The 25,200-nt window shown below is 37.1% G+C and overlaps 3 protein-coding genes across 3 annotated transcripts; 2 read left to right on the plus strand and 1 right to left on the minus strand.

The window, feature by feature from the left end:
- Positions 1 to 1,317: 1,317 nt before the first annotated feature.
- Positions 1,318 to 9,045, plus strand: LOC139132476 (uncharacterized). The gene is made up of 5 exons (XM_070698805.1): positions 1,318 to 2,698; positions 2,842 to 3,479; positions 5,169 to 5,343; positions 7,582 to 7,723; positions 8,563 to 9,045. The coding sequence occupies exons 1-5, from the start codon at positions 2,441 to 2,443 to the stop codon at positions 8,775 to 8,777; spliced, it is 1,428 nt and encodes a 475-aa protein (XP_070554906.1). The 5' UTR covers positions 1,318 to 2,440; the 3' UTR covers positions 8,778 to 9,045.
- Positions 9,046 to 9,903: 858 nt separating this feature from the next.
- On the minus strand, positions 9,904 to 24,974 carry LOC139132975 (mitochondrial fission regulator 2-like). Its single transcript, XM_070699312.1, has 9 exons — positions 24,860 to 24,974; positions 19,558 to 19,678; positions 18,678 to 18,789; positions 17,927 to 18,072; positions 14,512 to 14,759; positions 13,866 to 14,047; positions 13,103 to 13,221; positions 12,243 to 12,435; positions 9,904 to 11,571 (listed from the first exon to the last, which is right to left on the minus strand). Exons 4-9 carry the CDS (start codon positions 17,929 to 17,931, stop codon positions 11,482 to 11,484), a joined length of 837 nt encoding a protein of 278 aa, XP_070555413.1. The 5' UTR covers positions 17,932 to 18,072; positions 18,678 to 18,789; positions 19,558 to 19,678; positions 24,860 to 24,974; the 3' UTR covers positions 9,904 to 11,481.
- Positions 23,511 to 24,242, plus strand: LOC139132695 (uncharacterized). The gene has a single exon (XM_070698961.1). The coding sequence runs from the start codon at positions 23,511 to 23,513 to the stop codon at positions 24,240 to 24,242; it is 732 nt and encodes a 243-aa protein (XP_070555062.1).
- Positions 24,975 to 25,200: the final 226 nt, after the last annotated feature.

Raw genomic sequence — 25,200 nt, forward strand, 5'->3', positions numbered from 1 at the left:
TAGTGTCGCCATAGGGGATTCAATCTCCGATGATGACGATGATGATGATTAAATATTTAAAAATGAAGATAAATAAACATATATTTGGACTCAGTAAATTTGTTGTTATTGTTGTTGTTATTGTTGTTGTTATTGTTGTTGTCGTTGTTGATACTATTTGCAGAAAAGAACAAAGTATGCGCTGCAAATTTCAACACAGCCTAACTATACATGTGCGTCGCAAATTCAATACAGCCTAACTATACATGTGCGTTGCAAATTCAATACAGCCTAACTATACATGTGCGTTGCTGCCTAACTATACATGTGCGTTGCAAATTCAATACAGCCTAGGCTGTATAGTTAGGCAGCAACGCACATGTATAGTTAGGCTGTATTGAATTTTCCACGCACATGTATAGTTAGGCAAATAGTATCAACAACGACAACAACAATAACAACAACAATAACAACAACAATAACAACAAATTTACTGAGTCCAAATATATGTTTATTTATCTTCATTTTTAAATATTTAATCATCATCATCATCGTCATCATCGGAGATTGAATCCCCTATGGTGTCGCCCTTCACTGCTGTTGAGAATATGTGAAAACTACAAATTGTTCTGGGTTAAAATGTCAGATACCTGTAAAATTTCATTATAGTGTAAGGGTCCTTACGATAGGCTTTTGGTCGACAATACATTTCATAAATATTCAAAATAACCCTTCGTGTTGTTATGGATTTGGTGGCATTGGTCATCGAAAGGGTGTTTGTATCACCGTCAAACTTGTCAAACCATGTGCAGTATCCGAGAGTGTAGAGACAGGCCTGCGTGCCGTTGCTATATTGTTCAAAGCAGTGCACTGTTATTTACCTATGACTGACTTCCGTCCGGTGATACCATATTTATACATTTGTTTCAGTTGACTTAGCACGGATGTAACAGACGTGGTATTTAAATCCTTTCCATGTTGCATAGTGAGTTAACACTACAGGAATAGTCCGATCCGAGAATATCACCAGGAACAAGACTTCTGACCATATACCACCAGGAACAAGACTTCTGACCATATACCACCAGGAACAAGACTTCTGACCATATATCGCCACGAACAAGACTTCTGACTATATATCACTACGAACAAGTCGTCTGACCGTATATCACCAAGAACAAGATTTACTTCTCAATGATTTTCATATGGAAAGATATGTAACGTGCAAAATTTCCAAATCTCAGTTCGGTAGTATATGTGGAGGATATCCATAACATAGTGCGTCACGTGACTATGTGACGTACTTTAACCGTAATACTAGGGTTTTTCTTTTAAAGGTATACTGTCACCTGTTCCAATTTTGCCACAGTTACCATGGAAAGAGAAAATCTAACTAATCACAGATTTTAAGCGGGTGGCCGCTTTTTAATAACAGCGCCCTCACATGGGCATTTTGAATACCAAGGAACGCCCCTTTGACCGTATATGGGCATATTTAGATTACAGGTGACCGTATAGTGAGAATTTAGAGGGCCAAAATAGCGCCAGTGTACTTGGTTATTCCTATCGTTCCCGCGACTGACAACTTTGTTTCCAACAACAAACGAGGTTTCATTAGAGATCCTCATCACAATGGTCTGGTAACAGCTGGTTTTGCGATTACAGCAAATTTTATTGTCTTTTTGGATGTGGTTTTTTTTGAAATTTTAAATTTCAAAGAGCATTTTCAGGTAAGACTGTTCTTGTTTGTATCCATTGGAATATGGTTTGATATAGAATTGCAACTTATTAAAAGAAGTCGACCTAGGCAACTATATACGTCCATGTCAACATTTTACTTTTTACTACTCTTTGTAAACAAAATATCTCTACTTTAACTAACAAAAAAGTGTCAATTTTACCCGTACGGATTCATTTTTGAAAGATTTTATACTAAAAAATTTTGGGGTACTACACGTATATATTTCGTATTTACACAGCTGTCGGTAAATAGCACAAACAAATGTGTAAATTCAAACTTTCAGATTTCAGTCACCAGCCAGTGGCATCCATGAGTTCGCATGCTCATCATGTTGACCGTAATTGCTCATCAGTTGTGATTAGTGATGACAATCGAACCGAGAGAGATGCGATTATAAACTCATTTTCGCAGACAAAATTGTGGGCAACAACATTGAAATTTTCATTGAACGTTGATCATTACATTTTACGTTTTAATCACATCGAAACCAAGAAGAACAATACTGTTGATGAGTCCGTTGGATTGTTAAAGTTGCATTTCATGGTACGAATATTTCGAGACACAATATATCATAATAAATGAGCTTGCTCACAATAGTAACAGCGCCCTCATAAAGATGCAAGAATCACACAGTGCATTGCCGAGGGACGATGCATTCAGTATGGCTGAGAAGATACCATGTTGAAACTTTAGCAAAAACACTTCAGATCTTTGGAAAGAATGTATCATAACTCCGCCTTTAGATATTTTGTAGTTTTAAATATCACGGTTGCAACTTGTATTTTATCGCTGGCGTTGTTGAATCTTGGAAGTGTGAGCTACGAGACCTATAGATTTCGCTTGTCAGCCCCTTCAATTTACGATGATCCATGGAAGAGAAAAACCAATGGTGGTAACGGGACAAGTCAGATCCAGCGATTGGGAAAATCGTTCTCGACGGAAATTTACACCTCAGAAACACATAAACCAATTAAGTCGGTAAGTTCTCTCTCTCTCTCTCTCTCTCTCTCTCTCTCTCTTCTCTCTCTCTCTCTCTCTCTCTCTCTCTCTCTCTCTCTCTCTCATGCATACATATTCTATGTGCATGGTTGTAACTGTGGATGTATATTTTGTCCATGTAGATACAGTCAAACAATGGAAGTGAGAGGTACCTTCTGTACATCAATGCCTATCAGAGAGGCGGTCCAAATTGTCAATATAATCATTTCTTCGATGCACTGACGTATTGCGTCATGGAAAATCGCTCTTTGGTTGACGCGGTTCGATTCTTTGCTCACCATTTGTTCAACGATGGAACGATGACGAGGAGATTTCTGCAGGAAACATTCGATCTTGAAATCCTACGTCAGATCGTTGATATTGTGTCTCTGGAGAGATTCAAACGAGAATGCAATAACACTGTGGACATTGTGCTCACCACTTTTAGTAAGAAACACAACAAACATGAGAACGCGTATAATATGTCGGCAAAAATGTACTTAAAAGCGTTTGGGATTCATATACCGGGCTTCGAAACGCTGCCCACGACAGAAAATCAAACAAAACAGAGGATCGTTGACGCATCGTCCATGAAATGTGTCGGAGTATGGGTCTTGCGCCCTGATGCATACCAGCGAATTCCAACTACAGTAAATGATTTGACAAGGAAACATGTTGTGAATTCTCCTAACATCAGAGCTACGGCAGAATGGATAGCGAATAAAACCATGGAGGGAGAGCCATACATCACAATGCATTGGCGAAGCAAAGCAAGAGAAAGGTAAAGAATTTTGTCCATTCTGAACACTGGTATAGTATCACTTACTGTATTAATAAATAGAAGACGATTGGAACTAATATTATTGGATGGTGAAGTAAGGTCATTTTAATCAGCAAATGTAAGCTCATCTGCTTTTATTTTTAAGTAACACACATGTTTTTATGAGTAATTTGTTAAATTGCAACATTCAGCTCTATGGCACCTAACTCTTTTGAGAAAATTTGAAAAATGTGAAGATACAATTATATCCCAAATTAGTTCCAATCGTGTTATAGATACGGTCTGATCGACATGTGTTTACAAAGTGGAATATGACATCAAATCAATTCCAGCAATCGTTATCATTCAAGGAAAGTTATTCACCAGGTCTTAGAAACAAACAAACAAAACAACAACAACAACAACAACAACAACATCAACAAGCACTGACAGAATCAATAGTGCAATCTCGAACCAATAAGTTAAATGGTGGTACCAGGTGTCCGGAATCGGTAAGCGTACTTTGACAAAGTGGAATTTTATGACGCCCATAATGGTCCACTGAGTATTTTGAGAAAAAATGAGGGGGAAATTCCCGTACGGTACCAGTGTGGTCGGAGCCGTACTCAAATTGTCCATGAACGAATTCAATGTTACTTCAAAGTTTCTTCAAAATGTTTGTTTTCACTTTTACAATATGACATTCCGGCAAGAGAACAATTTATTAAATAGTATGTGGTCTTCGCAATGGGTGTGTATGGGATCATCAAGAAACGGTACTTAAGTTTTCTATTATTTCCATCTGGCTAGTTGGTTTGTATCATGTACACGTGCTGTGCTTTCCAGTAGCATCTTGAGAAACTAATCGAGATGCACATTCGGCCGACGGCGATTTTCCTATCACGAAGAAGAATTATGGACAAAACTGAGCTCAGGGCTTGTCTTTAGCTCGTCTTTTTTTTCTGTATTTGGATCAAATAAACTAAAAAACAGAACTGAAGTTACAACAGTCGAAGAGACAACATGTTAAAATATCTTTCTGTTAAATAAAAACCCGCAAACTTCAATTATACAGTTTATTTATCAAGAGAACAGCGAGGAGACACAAATGGAATAGATGTCGGCACTAATGTTGACATGAGCCTGATGAGGGAAACACGACTGCCTTCATCTAACGGATTTTATGCTTGCAATTTACGTACGAAAAAAGAATTGTTGTCAATATTTCATGCATATCATTTTGTGATTTGTGCTGTGAGGGTGAAATAAATCTGAATAGTCTGTTCATAACGAAAGACAACACGTTTACGTTCTCTATGGTAACCCGAATATTACCTAAACAGATGATGCCATTTCAGACAGAAACTAATTAAAATATCAAAGCGTTAAGACGATCAGATGGATGTTATAATTTTGTTCCAAATCGTTTTCACACTATATGGTATGTGGTATTCCGATGTTGGGCAGATTTGATTAATACATCACAACTCAGTAAAAATGTTATCCCATATAGACAATCGTATGAGTTCAAAAGATCCCATTCAAACCGTTGTGACATCAGGTACGTCATGAAGTAATCCGTTGTGAAGCTATTAGGTGATTTTAGGTTGTACATCGCAGATAATTTTATTCTTATCGCACTCAGACTATCATATACGTATACGAAGGTGCACATGTGACTATTTTCGTTTCAAATCATTTGAACACCAGGTACGCGATGAAGTGTGCCGGTGGGCGAATTCCAAAGCGAGGCAATTGTGACGTCATAGGAAGAGAGGTGATCACGACGGACGGTGCAGCGGCTCCCGTTGCTAAAGCAGTTCGGGAATTACTGATGCAGTACAATGTAAGGTTCCTGTATGTGGCAACTCCTCCAGTCTCATCGGTATGTCAGTCTTCTTCAAAATAGAACAATGCTGTCGTTGCAACTATTAAAAACTGTAAACGTGGACGAAGAATTTAAATCAGTGAATTGTTGTAACTTTTTAAAGCTATCGACCTGGTTTAGAACAATTACATAAGCTTATTCAAAACTATTATGCTTACGGTGACAGAGTCACCATTTTTGCGTTTCTTTCAATATCGTGAAAGAAAAAAATACCATAAAAAACTACTATGGATACTACGGAAGCGTATTCGTGACATTTTTGTAAGAAAAAGAAAATTAAAAAATCTCGTAATTACGAGTTTTGATTCTCGAAATTACGAGTTTTTGATTCTCGTTATTACGAATTTTAAAATCTCGTAATTACGATTTTTTTGATTCTCGTAATTACGAGTTTTTGATTCTCGTAATGACGAGATTTCAATTCTCTTGATTACTAGTTTCTGACTCTCTTAATTATGAGCCTTGATTTTACTGTATTATGAGACATAAACTATAATAAATAGTCTTTCTATGGTGTTTGAGCTCTTTAGTGTGAACCTCTGCTCATACGTATTATTGATCATAATTCAACGAATACAAAGGTTAACGTGAATCTTGACTTGATCAGGCGTAGTGAGCAGGTATAGTAAACTCGTTAATGAATAAATGAATGAATATACTTTGGGGTTGTTACATGGCTTACAATTGTAGATATTCAGTAACTTATCCAGCAGATCAAAAGTCACGCAAAGCATCATGCCAAGCATGGCCTATAGATTTTGTCTGTCCTGATAAACAATACATTAAGAGTTAAAGATGCTGCAATGCATAAGTATGCTATTATGCCAATACTTCACTCCTATAAACACCTATATTTGGGTCTTCTCTGACAAGCTGAAAAGCTCCGCTCTCAGGAGATAACACCGATATCACATGTGTCTGCCAAAGTGATGTTAACTTTTCACATTTAGCACAGACCGTCAGTTTTTTCATGTTGTGTCTACACTAGAAATCATGATGAGAAACCAACATCTTCTGAAATATCCTACTGTATGATTTCTATGTGTCTGTCCGACATCCCCCTTCATATATGAAAAACATATCTAAAACAGCAGTAGGCCTTAACAAGGAAGTTGGAAAGATTTCTAAGCTTCATTGCTCTAAAAAATAAAGTATGTACATAGACAGATAAAGAGAAGTATGACTTGTGTATGATGAGTGTCTTTGCATTGTATCCTCTCAACATAAAATAACACTACACGAAAAATGTGTATTATCTGTTTGATGAACTAATTGAAATTTACATAAAATCTCTTTCAAGAACATAAGAAAATGGCAAATAAAAGCGAAAAAGTGATGATGAAGTGATGATTTTTAAATGGAAATGAAAAGAACACGAATACGCACGAATACACTTCAGTAGGATACACATGTTGATAAGATACGTGGATACAATTTTAGTGGATGGTTGTCAAGATTAGGGTAAAATATAGCTCACTTTACACATCGGCAAGGTGTACGATGTGGCAGAACAGTTGTCGGCTCACCATCATCAAATATTTAGTCTAATATTTCTGGCAGATCCCAAAACTGAATGATACTTTCAAGACGCTGATTAATCATAGATCAATATATAACATAATTCTTAACTTCTACATACTGAAATTGACAAAATCCAAAATAAAACAAAACTTTTGACCTTTTAATTATTCAAGACGCTGAAAGTTTTGTTGCACAAGAATATTGTGCTTACGTTTCCCACTTAATGTAGAATTCACCTCGGGGACAGATTTCGGACTCAAACTTTTACAATTTTTTTCTGATCTACCACTTGTGGGGGTTCATTTTAAAGCTCTTGGTGTAAGAAAATTTTCTACCATCTTATTTTTTCGAAAATTTTATTTTTTCCTCCATAGAGTTAACACAGGGACGGTGGCCAGTTTGAATTTCAAATATCAATAAATCTTGGGTAATTTGTTTCTCTAGTGCCAAGAAAATTTGAGCGGTGACCCCCGATTTTTTTTGTTTTGCATTAAGCAAGAGAATGGTTGAAATATTCCTTGAGGAAAGTTAGAGCAAATGTTTAACTATTTCACTTTCGAGGGGCATACTACCTTAAATCTGAACACCCATGCATCTGATTTGAATACCAATGCATTTGTACCGATAATATCCGTGGCTACTAGCTAGAACAGAGCTAGAAAGAGTGACATTATGCATGTTTCATCCCAATTAATTCATTATTTGTTTTTCAAGAATATCGTGGAGGTGCTTCGAAATGAAGGTATTCGTAACGTCTTCTCCGCCGAAAACATAACAGTAGATGAGAACCCGTCTATCGCTAGAATGAAGTTGGACAACTACACATGGTCCTTGGTCGAAGAACAAATTTGTATCAGTAAGTTAGCGGTAATATGGCGCATTGACATTTTTAGTTCACAACTATATTAGTCATTCTAAAACCTGTAACATGCAAATTTTCATCGATTTCGTTTTACATTAGATGAAAAGAAAGGTGAAAAGAGTGCGGCAGGCAGAGGTGTTTACAAATTTAAACAAATTTGAAATACTTTGCCGATCCAATAAATTCAAATGGTGACCCCTGGGATTTTAATAATGTGATCGGTTTACTTTTCTGTAAACAAAGAATGAGCAAAGTTTAGCCTAAAGATTGGCCGTGTCTTCAATTTTTTCGTATCCACGGCGCCTGTCATGGGTTACAAGGAAATTAAAACATGGTTTCCAGAACCTCTACCACTTTTGAAGTTTCCTTATCTTACTGGTATCAAGCCTTATAGAAGGGTAGGCTTTATCGAGTTTTCACGTTATTAGCTTAAGCTTGTATTTTTGTTTTAATAAAAGTTTCGTGAAGAGAAATTTTTCAGAGACGTGTTTGTAAAAAGATGATTTCATTGTAATCGAATGCCTATTCCATAAATAACAGATTTTACTACACTCTATGCTTCATGACGGAAGACTTTGGATACATGGTGGAGTCGTACGCGTTGACTCGTATTGACATTGACATCACTAAATTATACCTGCACTTATTTCCATTCAGACCAACAAATGCATCCAGCGATATCTTTTACACTTATTTATACTAGGTTTAGGATATAAATATTTATTTTGTGTGGAAATACATTGATTTCTGATGACACTTTATCCATGTTTGACATTCATGTACCTCAAATCGTGCACTATATATTTTTAGATACCATATTCATTCATCTGCAGATTCTAAGATATTCATCGGACAGCCTGGAAGTACCTGGTCGTCTGCTGTGGTGAATGCACGGAAAGTTGCTGCCAACCGAACCTCAATACCAATAAATCGGCTAGCCACAACCGTCATGGCTGTGCAAGGCATTCTGGTGAATCAAGATGAATATGAAATGTCCGGATTGAAGCAGATATACGATTCACATCATGCTAACACTTCACTGGTATGAGACTCATCATCCTTGAAATCTTCACTTCCCTATGGTGAATCCATGGAATACCTCCTTAAGGAATTCAAACATAATGCAGACTGGCAGTAGCATTAACTGTTTCTGTTCTAGATATACATACACACATTCTCCATTCTCGCGAGTCATACCATAATTTTCGCTCCGCGAACCTACGCAAAACTTAACGGGTAGCGCTAAGCTGTTGCCGTAAAGAGGTGCGTAGTTTACGACGAAGACATTCTCAGAACATGATACAGATCTCGTAACGAGGGAGTTTGTATTTATGTATGTTTATAATATATATATATATATATATATATATATATATATATATATATATATATATATATATATATATATATATATTTCTTACTTACCATAATATATATATATATATATATATATATATATATATATATATATATATATTCTTACTTACCACTAGTAGTCATCCAAAAATGAATGTATTACTCAATAGCTTTCCTGAAATTTTGTATAAATGTATATACCAGAGCCGTAGACTGCGAGGAGTGGGGGTGTTGTTGGCTGCTGACCCCCCCCCCCCCCTCCCCCCAAAAATTGGGGGAAAATGCAAAATTTTCGAAGACACAGCAATGCTGATAAAATCACAAATATTACAACTACAGGCAAGGCTTGCCACTTCGATGCCTGGTATGCATGTTTTTTTACACACACTACACGTTTTCATATCATTAACAGGAGGGAACCTAATGACTGGCTTGTTTGGATGATTCCCAGCACCTGTGCTTTGATTTGATAGTTTAATGTCAAGTGTCTCTGTACTTACACTGACTCTTTGCTATTATTACTATTGTTGCTGTGGTTTATTGTACATGCACACTTGTTTAATTGAATCAAGTGTTACATTTTGTAGTCACTGAATGAAATGTAGCTCTTTTGCAGTTTAAACGAATAGTTAGACATCTTTGTGCTGGAAAATGCAAAAACATTCGCCCACACGCATGGACTTTTCATTTAGTAAAGTAACATCATCGCATTTGAATTACAGTGATCAGACATGCCATTGAATGGCTTATAGATTTGTACCAGGGGTATGGATTGTCTATTGGCAGAGAATGAATAAAGACAAAGTTCACATTCAACATGAAATGTAAATACCTTTTATTAAAATTGGCTAAAATAGATTGTATCTTTATCTCTTTTCACAGAACATTTCTGCTGGCTTGGCAGTGAACTTTTTTGTGTTATTAAATTTATCCTGTAAATGAGATGAAATAGTTCAATTGAATGTAGGTCTTCTTTGATTCGGCATTTCAAACTGGTAACTTTTGCAGAGTAATGCTGTAATTGACAATGAACTACATACTGTACTTGAGAGAAGCCAGTCTGGTGATATACACATATATAAAGTGTATGATTTGGTACGACAATCATCTACACCAAAGTATTTTCACAGATACTGACATTGTTGAACACTCACAGAATGCAGACACAAGTACAGACTCAGGGTCAATGGTCTGACTATGTGCAGCAGCTCAGAAGGTTACATCTGATTGGTCAGATTGTCATTATTTACAGCCAGTTAAGGAGTCTCAAACTTGGGCTATTTTCTGTCTGATGGCAGTTTCGGAAATGAATCAAGAAGAATGATGCATTTCAGCCAACAAACAAGCTTCTGAGATGCTGTACATTAGCCCTCTATGGTTGAAGTCAGTTACAAGATATTGAGCCAACATTTCAGATGGAGACAAAACTATCAACAAAGCAAGTCTTCACAACAAAAACTTCTACAATAGTGGATAGGTTTACAAAGTTTTTACAAATAATAGCTGAGAGTTGGTGGCCAAGTATGTGACATGTGACCAAAATGGAAGGAATACAAAATAGAGTGCATTTAAAGTACCTGTCTGTTGATACAAAAATAACATCTCTATCATCTTGCAGATTTTTGACTTCTTACCATTAAGGTAGGATGTGTCTCAGTTTCTCAATTTTTAATGATATTTTCAGATCTGCCACTTGTGTTGGCTCATTACAAAGCTCTTGGAGTAAATCAAATTTTCACCAAGGAAAGATGGAAAGTTTGACCAGTCTTTAACTTTGAGACACACACACTATCTTATTCTTGTAAGGCATCTACATCTGCTGTAATTCCTAAAGGAATGTCAAAATTAATTCATGAATTTTATGCTTTAATCTGATGTTATTTACAAAACAAGCAGTGTATTTTATGTTGCTGTGTAAATAGAGATAAATTCCATGTTGAGGAAAAATATGTACAGTAAAAATTTAATGTGAGGAGGTAATTTTAAAATGAATGTTGCAGTACATAATAAAATGAGAATGGAGAAAAAAGATCTCTAATTGGTAAAAAGAGTGAAAATGCGTTATTAAAAATGTTTGGGATTTGTTTCCTCCACTTAAAATGCTTTTATGATAAAAGGGACAGAAATCAACTAAAGGGTAGAAATTCCAGAACTTATTTTGCATATTTTATATCTGATATCAGCCTGTGGAAATGGTGCTTATTCAGAACACTGGATCAAACAGGGAATGGTTGTCAAAAATCATCAACTGTAGGGGTCCATTTAAGAATTACTAATACTACCCTAGCCCTAAATTGATATTGACCACGTAAGCCAACGGAATTTCACAACTTCCTCTTCCTTGATCCGGTGTTCCCAATGCATGATGTACGAACTCTTGTAAATTTGAAATGCCTTCAAGCATTGACATCAGCGAGAGGTGAGGTGGCATGATGATGGTCCAAGCTTCGACGACTTTTGCAAGGTTTCAATAAATGACGTCCAAACTGTAAACAAACAGAAAATACATGATTAGACGGCACAACAAATACATTGCAATATGATCAAACAGACAATTAGGTCTAGAACATTACTAGGTCAATGACAAACCCCTTTCATTTGAAGCCACAAAACACCTCTGTTGTACAGACAGTGCAGAGCAGCAAGGCAAAATTCTGTCTTTTGCTGACTTATATCTCAGAAATATTGTGGAAACAGAAACTTAACTTTGGAATTGCCAAAGTGACACCATAGACTAGTACTTTCCACTTTACAAATATGTTCAAGACAGAGACAACAAACTAGTAGGGTATTTACAGATGGTTTAATGCAATTATATCTCTTACCAGAGGAGATGGAGGAGGTAGGGGTAAACTATTGCAGGTGAATTTTTGAAGGATGAGTGGGGCTATTCTATTACTTTGCAAAGACAGCAACATTGAAAGTAGAACAGTGTATCATACAATAGTATATTTGCACTTGAAAAAATGCATTTCCAATATCTCCAAACAAGACTTGTTAAACCTCCTCTGTTGATCTTAATTTCAGACCCCTTGCTGTGAATAGTTAAAATCTACCAATCAGCTTTCACCTACTGAGCTGCTGCACTTTGACAAAAAAAATATTCTTTGCTGCAACGGACAGATAATTCCACAGAAAGTCTTGGAGTATTTCCTACCTTAGGACTGGCTTTCAGTGGACTGTTCTGAGGAGATGGTGTGAAGCCATGCTCATTTTCTTTGCCTACTGGAGGGCTGTCCATTACACAGCGGTGTGCAAATTTTTTCTTCAAAGCCCTAGCTATTAGAGCTGCCGGGTCATCGCTGTCACTGGGCTTTGGTGCTTGCCTGATTGGTGTGCCACCTGGAGATCTACATTCACAAAAGTTAAAAGCGATCTTCAAAAATATATTTTCACACTAGTGGTTGTAAGTGTATCTTATGACTGAAAACGTATTTTCCTTTGTAAACTGACAGCATGTATCTCTGAAATGAATTCTCACCAACCGGCATCCAAAGGGTCAAGACACTGAAAGTCACTTAAAATTCAATGGCTTTAAATTTCAGAGACTTTTTGAGGTCCAAAAAGCCATTTTCCAGGTATCATTTTCAGAATACAGTATTATTAGTTTTATATATCAATTTACATCTCATTACCGATCATTTGTGATTTTTAAAAATCATTGGTGGCTTATCGATTTCCCAGGACTTTCCAGGAGTCAATTTCATTTTCCAGATTGTTTAAACACTTTCCCGGAGCATATGTACTCCATTTATTGCTAGCCAGGATCATTGTTATTGCATTATTTGGATGAACAGGATTGTAATACCACTATGATAGTCTAGTGGAACAGTAAATACATTGTGCAATGATGTATAATAAAGAACAAAAATGCAGTATTGCCCCACTAAGTTACTGTACAACCAGATTTCTTTGTAACATACATCATGAGAATCGCTAGATGCCAGGAATGCAAACTGTTGAACTGAAGGAATTACTGCAAAGCTTTGACCCTGGTCCATATGAACGCTGACTAACCTTGCTATGGACTTGAGTTTGACTGACCCCAGACCTTTCAACACATCAGCCATGTTTGGCATACCAGCTGGAGTATTTGGTGTTTTCGCTCCCTTAGTCTCCCCTTTGGCAGCTTTGTTCTGAAAGGAAAAAAATTGGTTATGACGTTACTACACATGAGTTACAGACCGTTAGAGATTTTGTTTGTTCAAACAACAATATTGTTTTAATGTATTGTGTTTAAAGTACTGATTCCCATTGCTTTTATTTTTACTTCTATTTATCAACCTAGTAAAATATTTTACAAAAGAAATTTTTCTTCACAAAAGTGGAATTACTGCCCAGTCCCATGGAAAATAAAGTGAGATGACCTAGGGATGGAAAACCCATCCATATTAGGCAATCTCAGCTGTAAAGAGGTCCATCTTTTGGTGTCAGATGGACTGACTCTAAGCAACCACAGTCATTATTATTATAAAAATGTGACAACCTGTTGCTGACCAAAACCTGGAGAAGATTATTTGTCCTGGAAAAACAGCCGATTAAAAATATTGCAGTCTACATGGAATTAAAATTACAAAAGGCAGTCCTTTGAAAATGTTTCATTTATTATTAAAAAAAAAGACACACCATATTTGAGACAAATTCAGCAACCAGTTTAAATATTTTTTGTTATGCAGGTTGCTCTATTTTTAACCAGCTGGCCACAAAATAGCTGAAAATTTTATCACTTTGCCAATTTGTATATACATGTAGATAGTCACATGTACTTATTCTGACTTACTTTCTTGATGATTTCAGAGATTGACATCTGTTTAGGCATCAGCAGAGATGGAGGAGGGGGAGGAGGAGGAGGGGGTGGTGGTGGAGCTGGCGGTGGAGGGGCAAACCTAGGGCAGGTTGGTGTCAATGGTGGTGTTTCGATACCTGGGATACAATTTGGTGTAAACCCTGTCACTGGTGTTGCTGTAAAACAATCAAATGTAGAACTGTTAGATGATTTATAAAGTGACAGATATCCAGCTTAACATGGTGTTATGTTATTTGTTAGTTTGTTTCAGTAAAATGCACTAGGCATGTACAGCCAGTAACTCTTTTCCTGTCAGGTTCATGTGTCACTATCTATCAGGTCAAGTTTGTTGACAAAACATAGCATAACATGTCCTGTATGACATTTTGGTAAGACTGCATCATTTAGAGACACTTTATGAAAAGCATACACAGAACAGACTTGTTTGCTGAGACAGACATAAATATTGTGATTTTTACTGATTTAAACAGATGGGGATCTTGCATAACATGTTGATGTGTCTCTATGATCTTCGACTTTCATGATTTTGAACAGCGTGACCTGAAATAGGTTAAATGCAGTACTGACTGTGCCATTGTGTGTGTCTAGAATATTTCATATCTTAAATTTAAGTCCCTACCAGGTATCTGTTGTTGCTGCGCCTGAGTTGACACAATCATTGCTATCTGTGCCCTGAGTTTAGCAAGCTCTTCCTCTAACGCGCTGATCTTTGTCAGAGCGCTGGGATCTGGTGTTGCCATGACAGCGGGGTTTGTATCCATGGTGTCATGTTCTGGTATCGGCGTGATGGATGCTGATTCTTTTGGTAGTATGCTGGGTCTCACTTTGGCTTTGGTTCGTTTTGCCCTGGATGGCCAGTACTCAGATCTGTCAAACAAATACAAACAATTGTTAATGCTTAGTGGTGTAGCAAAAGCCAATTTTGTGTGACTGTAACCATTTTTACATATATATGTAAATAAAACATTTTGATATAAAATGAAACTCATATAAAATAATACCTTTTCAAAAACGCCCTCACACTATGATTTTCAAAAAGCAAGCTCTTCCATCAACACATAGAGATATCCCTATATAACTCTCCCTCCCCCTACTGCAAAACTCACATTTTCACTCTGTTTGTTACATGCTCCTGCTCTTGAGATCACCCTTCTAAAATGTTATTTTTAAAAATATCTTTTCGACTGTACATTTATAAAGAAAAAATGTGTTACTGACCATAGACCCTTAAGAAAAATAGGGTCTAGGTACTGACCAAACAATAGGCAATGATATATTTATCAAAGTGCTAAGAACAACTGCTGAGTCAGCATTTTTCCCCAATTTTATTTCAACCCTTCTTCTTCTGGGGGTGAAACCCGAATATTCTGGGTGTTGGGGGTCATTACTAAACTGAACCTGGAATAATATATTCCAGGTCAGGGCAGCAGTCAAGGTTACTGTAATAAACATCAACAAATAAAAATGATCTGTATGAAATTTAAACGTGTTGTGTCATGTATTGTAAAGTTGGTGGTGATAGGTCAGTCTAGTGAAAATTTGATCATGTGATTTGAATGTTACCCGGATGAAATGTCGCAATGTTATGATTTTGAAGGTTGCGCTGTCACGGTGGATTTAAAAATGGCGGCAACAGGTCCTGACATCAGTGGATTGCACAATCTTCCCCAGAAATTCGCGAAATTTTCAATGACAAGCATAGTGGAAAATTTTTAGGATTTTCAGATGTCGGCGATGACTCTGACAATGATTTTGATGCCGAAAATGCCGAGAACTGATACGACCCCAATGAAATGAAACTCTTATTGGTGCAGTATTTGCTAAGGGACTGGTAACCCACGAAGACATCGGTAACTACTGGTCAACCATTCCCATCCTTGCGACTCCACTTTTTCCATCAATCTTGTAACAAGATTGATTTCTCAACATCTTGTTGATTTTCCATCTTGCAAATAATGACAATTATATGCGAAGAGAATTTGACGGCTATGATCAGCTGTTCAAACTTGGAGCAGTATACTGGAACATCGTGCGTAACTTCCGGAATGTCTGACAGCCAGACAAAAACATCTATGTCAATGAGGGAATGGTCATTCAAATCAGCTGTGAAGATTATAATCCTTTTGTTGCTAAGCAACTTGTCCATCAATTTCTCTTGTCACAACTCTCTTTATTCATTTACTGTACATTTACATTTTCAATTGTTGTATCATACCTTTAATAATCTTCATTGCTTTTGACATTGAATCTTTTATTTACACAAGCATCAACATAATCAAATGATAGCCATAATGCCAGTGACAGTTTCAGAATGTTGATGAATCAGAGGTGAAGTTTATTGAAGTACATTTTCTTCATGAAGTGTTTTCAGCTACTTTATTTGCTTCAAAATTGTATTTTGTAAACTGGTTCCATTTTTCTGTGCAATTCGATATCGCAATATGAAGCTATTTCAATAACCTATACCATCAATTGGCAGAAAGTCTCTGAACTCGCACAATTGGAGGTGACTGCTCATTTGCATAGCAATCATATATTTATTGTAGTTTCAAAAATTCTAAACTTTTTTACCATCGGGATACTTTCTCATTGCACTCAATGCTGATGTATCAGTCTATCTTCCCAGACTTTAAATTAAAGTGTAAATATTTACATTGCTCTACAGCTACATGTACAAGCTGTTGGAACTTTTGTGAAATGTGAAAACATTTGTATTCATGTTATTACTGCCAATCAAAAGGGGTTGCTAGGCAACCATTGCATGATTCTGTTCTGGAAAAGTCACACCAGAACATTCTGTTTTGTTAGAAATTGTCAGGATTTTAATTGGCAGCCAATGTTAGTGTAAATAGTTATGCAGTTTGACCTGTTGTACATATGTATATGGCACAAAGATGTGAACCCGTTATTTTTGACCAAAACTGTCCATTCTTTAAATTCATTTATTATCAGAAAATGCAGAATTCACCCCAAAATCCACATCAAAACAAATGTATTAAAGTGAATGTAATTCCAAATTTTAGCCTGTGGTTGCTGGAGTGACTGAGTAAATTGCCAATTTATGTCCAATATTTTTACACATTAAACAGAAAATCTATACTTGGAGGGTCTGACATATGCATCGTGTACGTGTGTGAACAGTTTTCATCAGAGGTTAAACTGGGCATAGTTGTTGTACAAATATATACATAGCTAGTAACAATTAATTCTATTTTATCCTTTACTATTACTAATCATGAATCAACACAAATAAAATTTCTAATCTTAACCCCTGGCGTGACACCAAGGGCTGAGCTCTACATAATATTATGATGATGTTATTTGAAAGAAATGATATACATGAATGCCTTGAATTCTGTACACCTGTACCAGGCAATTCAGTGTATAACATGTATTCCTATGGGACAGTTCAGCAGGAGAAGGGTTAAGGTAAGGAATAATCCTTCCATTTTATCTTGAAATCTTGCACAGTGACACCGCTTTCTGAAAACGTTTTTCTAAATTTCTTGTACCAAAAGTTTTGTGAAAGCTTCAAGAAAATTACAATCTGTATTTAAACATGCAAAGCCATGGATGGGAAATGGCTGATATTGCTGTATCAATGGCTACTCTGCTATAAACTTAGTAAGTACTACAATTGCCTGACACTGGAATTTTTTGAACTCCTCATGCATGGCGCAAATTTAGACCACAATAAGGAAAAGTGAGTGTACATTATGGCAAATGTACTTTACCTCTTTCTTCATTATGAAGCAAATTTTTATTTTTAACTTATTTGTACACTGCAAATCTGACAAAAGCAACAACATATCTCAACACTGAGGGCATCTACTCTCAGAAGTTGCAAAGGTATTTCACAATGGCAATTAACATGATATAAATAGATTACACCCTGATTTAACTTATAGAAATAACTTACAGAAATAGTTCTTACTTTCTTACCACGTGTCCGACCGACTATCTGAAACGATTTACCCATAAAAAGTTAAAAATAGTTGTCGTACCCACTATGCCTAGGGTCTGCTGTATCTTACCTCATTCTGATATGTTTATCTGGACTGATGTTTGACAGCCATTTGATGTCTGCTAGTGATGACACCACCAAAGGTTCACTGTCCTCTTCGAAGAAAACTGGTTTCCACCCTCTTCTCTCAGACGCCCTCACATCTTGCAAATCAATCTGTTTTACATCATACAGAGAAAAAAAGTAAAGTTTCTGAGTCTTCAGAACCCACTCTTGCTGCTTTTGAGGTTTTAGTTATGTATCAAAATATCTTCTTGAGTAAATTAAAGGGATGGAGTCCTTGGAACTGCATCTGTTTGACTTTCTTGTTTACAAACAATATATTTCATGTACTAGATGCATTACATCAATAAAATGTTACAATGAATTATGACAAACATATTTTAACTTCCATCAATAGCCAACACCCCTTACCTTGGATACATTGTTTACATTTGTCATATGGGTCCTCTATGACCTTAAATGCACTTCCAACAACCTCCTCCCTTTAAGCAACAGTGAATGCAATAAGTGGTCATAAATGGCAAGCGTAAAATGTAACATAGAATCAATTTGTCTATCATTAGTGCTGAAGACATGTTTTAGCCAATATAATTCAAAGGGCCAAAAATCAAACTGCATGCTCGTCAGCTTGTCAAAAAGCTTATACCATAGAAACTCTGATTTTGCAACTATCATAGGCTTGTACTTGGAAAAAGTTTTTTTATGGGAGCACATGTTCCTTAAATGTTGTTTACAATGTCATCCATGGTACTACTTACATTGAAGTAGACTCTCTTGCATGGTTCTCAGTGGAAGATGACTTCCAATCACCCTGACAATGGACCGCCTTCTTTTTCTCATTCTTTGGTCTCTGTTTTGAGTCAACCAATCCTGCATTGAGTATGAGTCCAAAGAAGAAATGTCAGGGACATGTTTCTCATGAGAGGTGAAAATTTTGTTTTGAGTGCCAGTCTGATCCCACTGATGAGTCCATTGTTTTTTATTCAGTTTTTTATAGTAAAACACTGATTCAGTGATGTATATATTCAAGATTGAGCATATCCACCAAGTTTTTCTGTAGCCAAAGAATCAGAATAAGCGTACATTCAATACTGCTCAAGCTTTGCTCAGTAGTCCTGTATGTAAGTTTCATCACACATCTCAATGAGTAATTAGACTGCGTCCAACAGCAATCTGATTAAATCAAATGTAGAGTATGGGGACGTCTATAGTTACGTGGTATTCTCTTGCTAGAGGTGAAGGCAAGAGAAGACCGCGTAAGTATAGACGTTGCCGTACTCTACATCTGATTTTAATCAGATTGTGTCCAACAGATACCTAGAACAGCAAATTCTCTTCCTATCCAGGTACAATATTCAGTGATACTTTCTTGACTGAATATCATCAAATTTACGAACATCCGATGACTAAGATATCTACTTTTCTTGTGTAACTACAAAATATCTCCACTTTGAATAAAGTATCATTAATTACCCGACAAGATCATAATTCAATAATTAATAAATATTCATCCAGTCAGAGTACCTTATACATTTCACAGAAAAATGTACAAGTGAATTTCTGGCAGACCCTGTACATAAAATTTGATGGGTGTATTGTGAAGATATCGTAATTTATATAGTTCATAAATTGTTTTACCTGTAGTGAATCTGAATCAACTCCAAAATATTCCAAGACCATTCTCATCACCAATAAGACTGATTCAATCATCAGCTAAGTCACTCACTGACCACAGCATGAAAAGTTACAAATCCAGGTGCTGAGTGAAAGGGGATTTGCATGGTAATAAAAAATAAATGGTTCTCAAATTAGTTATATTTGATTATAAAACTATTAGATGTAAAATTATATAAAATATACATGCACTTACATTCAAGCGTGCTTTGAATGTAATTCAAGGAGGAAATTAGCTCTGCGTGGCAGGGCTATGTGTTACAGGCGTTATACTATAGAGGCCGTATAATATAACGCAGGTAACACACAGCCCTGCCACGCAGAGCTAGGAGGAATTGAGAACGTTGAACTAGATTTGTCTGTACATAGCTTCTCGACGAGATCGGTAAAAATACTGACAACATCATGTGGCTTAGAGAACAGTATTGCGACAGCAAATTATCTTGGCGTCAACAGACGATGTTCATGACCGAAACACTATGAGAACCTGTTGTTGAAACATAAAACCCTCATTAAATATGTTAATAGATCCTGACGTCATCCCGCCAGCGCCCTCTCGCAACAACCGTTAGCAAGATGATTTTGCTTTGCCCTGGAAAAACATGCAATAGCGTGGGGTCAACTGACTACGCATGCGCAGTCGAAACATCAATGTCCAGAGCATATTTCGAGGCTTCTTTTGCCGAAAACCGCTTGAAAATCGACCGATTCTACTGTAAGCAATCGACTTTTTCCCAATCAGTGTAATTTTTAACGTCCAGTTTGGAATTTTGGGCCGAAAATTAGGGTATTTTCAAGATTATGCTGTATTTAGGGCTGATTTTATTCGTGACCTCCAATGTTTTTTCCGGGTCAAGCATTGCATGATCTATCGTTTTGGCAAAGTTTGAGAGCCGAGTTCGCCCATTATACCATCGAGTTCGGTTTTTATTCATGACCAGTTTTCCGATTATTTAAATTTCCAGTTTATGGTGTTTGTCGAATGCACTGGTGAAATAAAGTGTTTTTACGATAATTTGTAATTACTCACGATCGTTCATGCCACAGGCTCTTGACCCAAAGTACAATACAGGCGAACCGCCAGCCGTCAACGATACAACAAAAATCAAACTTGATTTTTATTGTATCAGCGACGGCCAGCGGACCGCCTGCACCGAGTCAAGAGCCCGTGTTTCATGCTAACGTGCATGTGTCCCTCAGCAGGATAATATTCTCCGAGCTCAAAAAAGCGTTTTCTGGTCATTTTTCTGTGATCGCCTGTGCCTTCAATCAGTGGAATGAATCGAAATTCATCGCACGGCCACGATTTTGCAGCTTCCACGGCCGATCGTAAAGTTTTTAGCGAGCGTTGTGATTGGCGAGATGAGTGACCTTTAAAACTATACACAATTAAAAGTCGTATTTTTGACATTTACGTCAAATTCTCGCGAAATCTGCGCACGGGACTCGACGAGAACAGTGACTGAGCGTGCGTGGCGTTGCTCTCTTGTTTATTTTATGATTCCCTGGAGCCTACGGGCGACTTCTCATAGTGCGAAACAAGTGACCTCCTCTACAACCACAGGATGCTTGTGACATATACGACCACAGGCCGAAGGGGATCCAATCGATATTGCCTACTTGGACTTTAGCAAGGCATTTGATAAAGTTCCGCATACCACAGTGTTTCAGCCAGCGTGCGGCATTGCGACATTTGACGCAATTTTTTTGTTTTGTCCCGATAAAATAACCGTTGTGGGTCACCATGACGCAATCTGAGCAGGCCATATTTTTGTGGCTATTGAATTTTTAGACAGTGCCTCCTGGGCAGAAAACTACAGCTAACAATAAAATGTTGTAAGATGTTGAAACAGTTTACCCTCCTTCCTACAAAGTTGCAATGTATTGAAACAGTTTACTCTCCTTTCTACAAAGTTACAAATTCCCTGGTACGTAAAACAAACATTGTTGCTGTTCGATACTACTAGTACAATACATCACCGGTGTACAACGTCCGTGAATACACTGACAGTCTGTGAGGCTTGGTTTTGCATAGATGAGTGCCGCGTACCGGTCGTCCTTGAGTTCAAGTTTTACCTACATTGCTTGCATCAAAATTTGGCCTGCAGCTACTCAGTTTGATAGTAAAAACCATAATTTCTACGGAAACTTTCACAATCAGAGTCATTGTACAAGTGAAAAGGAGACAAAACTCAGGTTTTCTGAAAGGTCAAATCTGGGTCATTTCACGTGATGTCATGAATGAAGTACACAATTATGGTTCAAAAGAAACCACCTAGGGAGGGCAATAGGTACAATCTTATGTAAAAGAGAAATTTCTTGGTGCCTTCCAATTTACATGGCATTTAGCTTGACTGTCAGTTTTAAATTCTACTTTATTAAGAGTCATGGCAAATGGAGATTGTCAACAGTACTTGCAGTAAGCATATTCATTTTCAAATCTTCACATTTGAGAGCTGCAATTTTGCATGGTAACTTAACATCAAAGCAACAATTCAAAAGTAGAGCTATTAAAATTGTCCATTTGGCATATTTCAAACTGCTATAACTTATACAAGAAATGGTGTGATTCTGAATGATTTTAATATTTCTGCAGATTCTACCACTTTCATGATATAATAATGAACATCACTAGACATTTCTTGATGATATCAAAATATAAATGAAAATATTTCTGGGCTAAAATGTTATCATAATCTTTGAAACAATGATTACTCTAAAACATTGGAAATTAAATGAACAATATCATTGTGTATTGTTTTACAGGATTTGGGTTTGGCCAAACCATTTTTGTCTCAAGAAAAATACTTATGCTTAAGATGCTATTGAGCCTGCTTGATCACAACTATGACACAACACCAGGGCCTTAAACACCACAATAATTGTATCTACATTGCCACTATGCTACCCAATGCTTTCTTCTGCATGGAAAATTTTATCTGTGTGGCTCACAAAATTTTCGTCATGACTTACAAACTGCATAAATTTGCCACATTAGGAGCTTGTATCAAGTTGTCATTCTGTGAACACTGACAGAATGCTACAGAAATATACACTTCACATTGCCACCTAATTTTATTTCTGGTGGTAAAAGTTTACCACCAGAAATGAAAAAAATATACCTATCACTTTAATGTCATAAAAACACAGATAATTAATGCAATAAAAGCTGAACAAATATTTCTTTAATGTAAAATACAAAACATCTTGATTTGAAAAATGAAGAACTCCTGAATACCAAGAAAGTTGTTGCCACACTTGAGATCATAAACTGCCTAAAATTTGTTCAAAGTGGCTACAAGATTTTTGATTTGGCTAATGAGTTGGCTAATCATCTTGGTGACTTAGGGGGAGCCCTACAGTTTATGTGCATACCACGTGGTAGCAGTAAACTTAATGATACTGCAAGTTTCATGTTGGCACAATTTTGCACAACACCATTGGCCTACTATATATACTCACCGTTAATGCACTCACCTGACTTGCCTATTGAACACCAAATACAGTACCAGGTCATAATGACACATAATGACACTGTACTGTTGTTTTATTGAAATACATTACATGTCCCCAAAAATTTAATTTGTCCCCCATTCAGAACTACCATGGGTCACTGTGTCCCCATGCAAGCAAAAGCTGGCTGAAACACTGATACCAGGCTGATAGCCAAACTTGAAGCACATGGCATTGTTGGTAAAGTAAAGACATGGATACAAAAGTGGTTGAACGGTAGATTACAGAGAACAGTATTAAATGGTTCATCATCAACATGGTCATCCGTCACTAGTGGTGTCCCACAGGGATCTGTGCTTGGACCAGTCTTATTTTTGATTTATATAAATGACATCGATGATGTAGTGAAGTCTCATATTCTTAAGTTTGCAGATGACACTAAACTTGGCAGAATTGTGAAATCAATGGAGGACCGGGATAAATTCCAGGAGGATCTTAATAACCTTGAAGTTTGGTCAAAGGACTGGCAGATGTCTTTCAATGTGGATAAGTGCAAGGTCATGCATGTGGGATCAACCAATCCGCAATATAATTATACCATGAACAACATAGCTCTTACTCCAGTTGAGGAAGAAAAAGACTTGGGTGTACTAATCCATAATTCCATGAAGACAAGTAAACATTGTGCAGAAGCAGTAAAGAAGGCGAACAGAGCTCTTGGTTTTATCAAAAGGAATATAAAGTACAAAACAAAATTCAATATTATACGGTTATACAAGTCACTGGTTAGACCCCACATTGAATATGCAGTACAGTTTTGGAACCCACATTATATTAAGGATATCACATTAGTTGAAAAGGTACAGAGACGAGCAACAAAATTAATACCGGAACTTTGCCATCTTAGCTATGAAGAGAGGCTGAAAGAATTGAAATTGACAACTTTGGAGGAAAGAAGAATGAGAGGAGACCTGATTCAAGTTTTCAGGATTATCAAAGGAATTGACAGAGTTTCACCATACAATTTATTCACATTTAGTCAGCATCACAGGACAAGAGGACACACACTTAAACTTGCCAAATCAAGAGTTAGACTGGACTGCAGGAAATACTTCTTCACTCAGCGGATTGTCTCTGCATGGAACAATTACCAGCATATATTATTGAAGCTGAAACAGTACTGGACTTCAAAATAAGACTTGACAGTTACCATGGACATTGAGGGATTATATAAGCCAAGAGGCTTCCTTCCCTGTCTGGCCATGATTTATGAATCATGGCAATCAAGGTAAATCAAGGTAAATCAGGCTCTAGAGTCAATGCACTTGCAGGCGAACCGCTAGCCGCCACTGATACAATAATAATATTGTATCAGTGGCGGCTAGCGGTTCGCCTGCATTGACTCTAGAGCCTGTGTATACGACGGTCAAGTTCCGTGAATCACATTTAAAATGTGATTCACGGAACTTGAACTTCGAGGATGACTGAGGACACCGCCGTTCGTGGAAGAACACGGTAGCACTGCACCTGTACGGTACTTGCACCTCATCAAGAATATTTGCAAACAGACCACCACCCGTCTACCTAGCCCGATTCAGGAGCACATGTACGTTTACAACCCAGGGCGACGTTGAAGCCATAGAACGTTGTAGTTCTGTACAGTGTATAGATGACCTGAACTTAGGTCCTCGTCGTTCATTCACAGACGCGACAGAGTGAAAACTCACCGGGCACATGCAACGAAATTGACGAAGTGCAAACATGCTTGGCCCAGAATTTTCGTTCTTCAACACCAGTTTTCACATTCACTTACCGTTTGTCCTAATGCCGTCGATGTTTTTGCCACAGATATTACCTTTCGAAAGTAAAAATCGACGACATCAACATCTTACGAACCCCACGTTCTGCAGAATGACTTTGAATGAAAACAACACTAAGAGTCTAAGCCAATCATGTTTAAATGGAAAAATGGCTAAGCCAATCACGAACAGCCTCTTGCGGAGGCCCGTATCATCATCGCCGCCATTTTTAAACATACACTCCATGAAAATCCCACAGTCGATGCAGACGAGGTCCGTTTAAACACATTATCATCGGTAAGATTCTGTATTTTTTTGCATCTGTCTTTCTTAGCCTGTAAATGGACACATGTAT

Source organism: Ptychodera flava, chromosome 5 (genome assembly GCF_041260155.1).
Source record: "Ptychodera flava strain L36383 chromosome 5, AS_Pfla_20210202, whole genome shotgun sequence".
NCBI classification, from domain to species: Eukaryota; Metazoa; Hemichordata; class Enteropneusta; family Ptychoderidae; genus Ptychodera; species Ptychodera flava.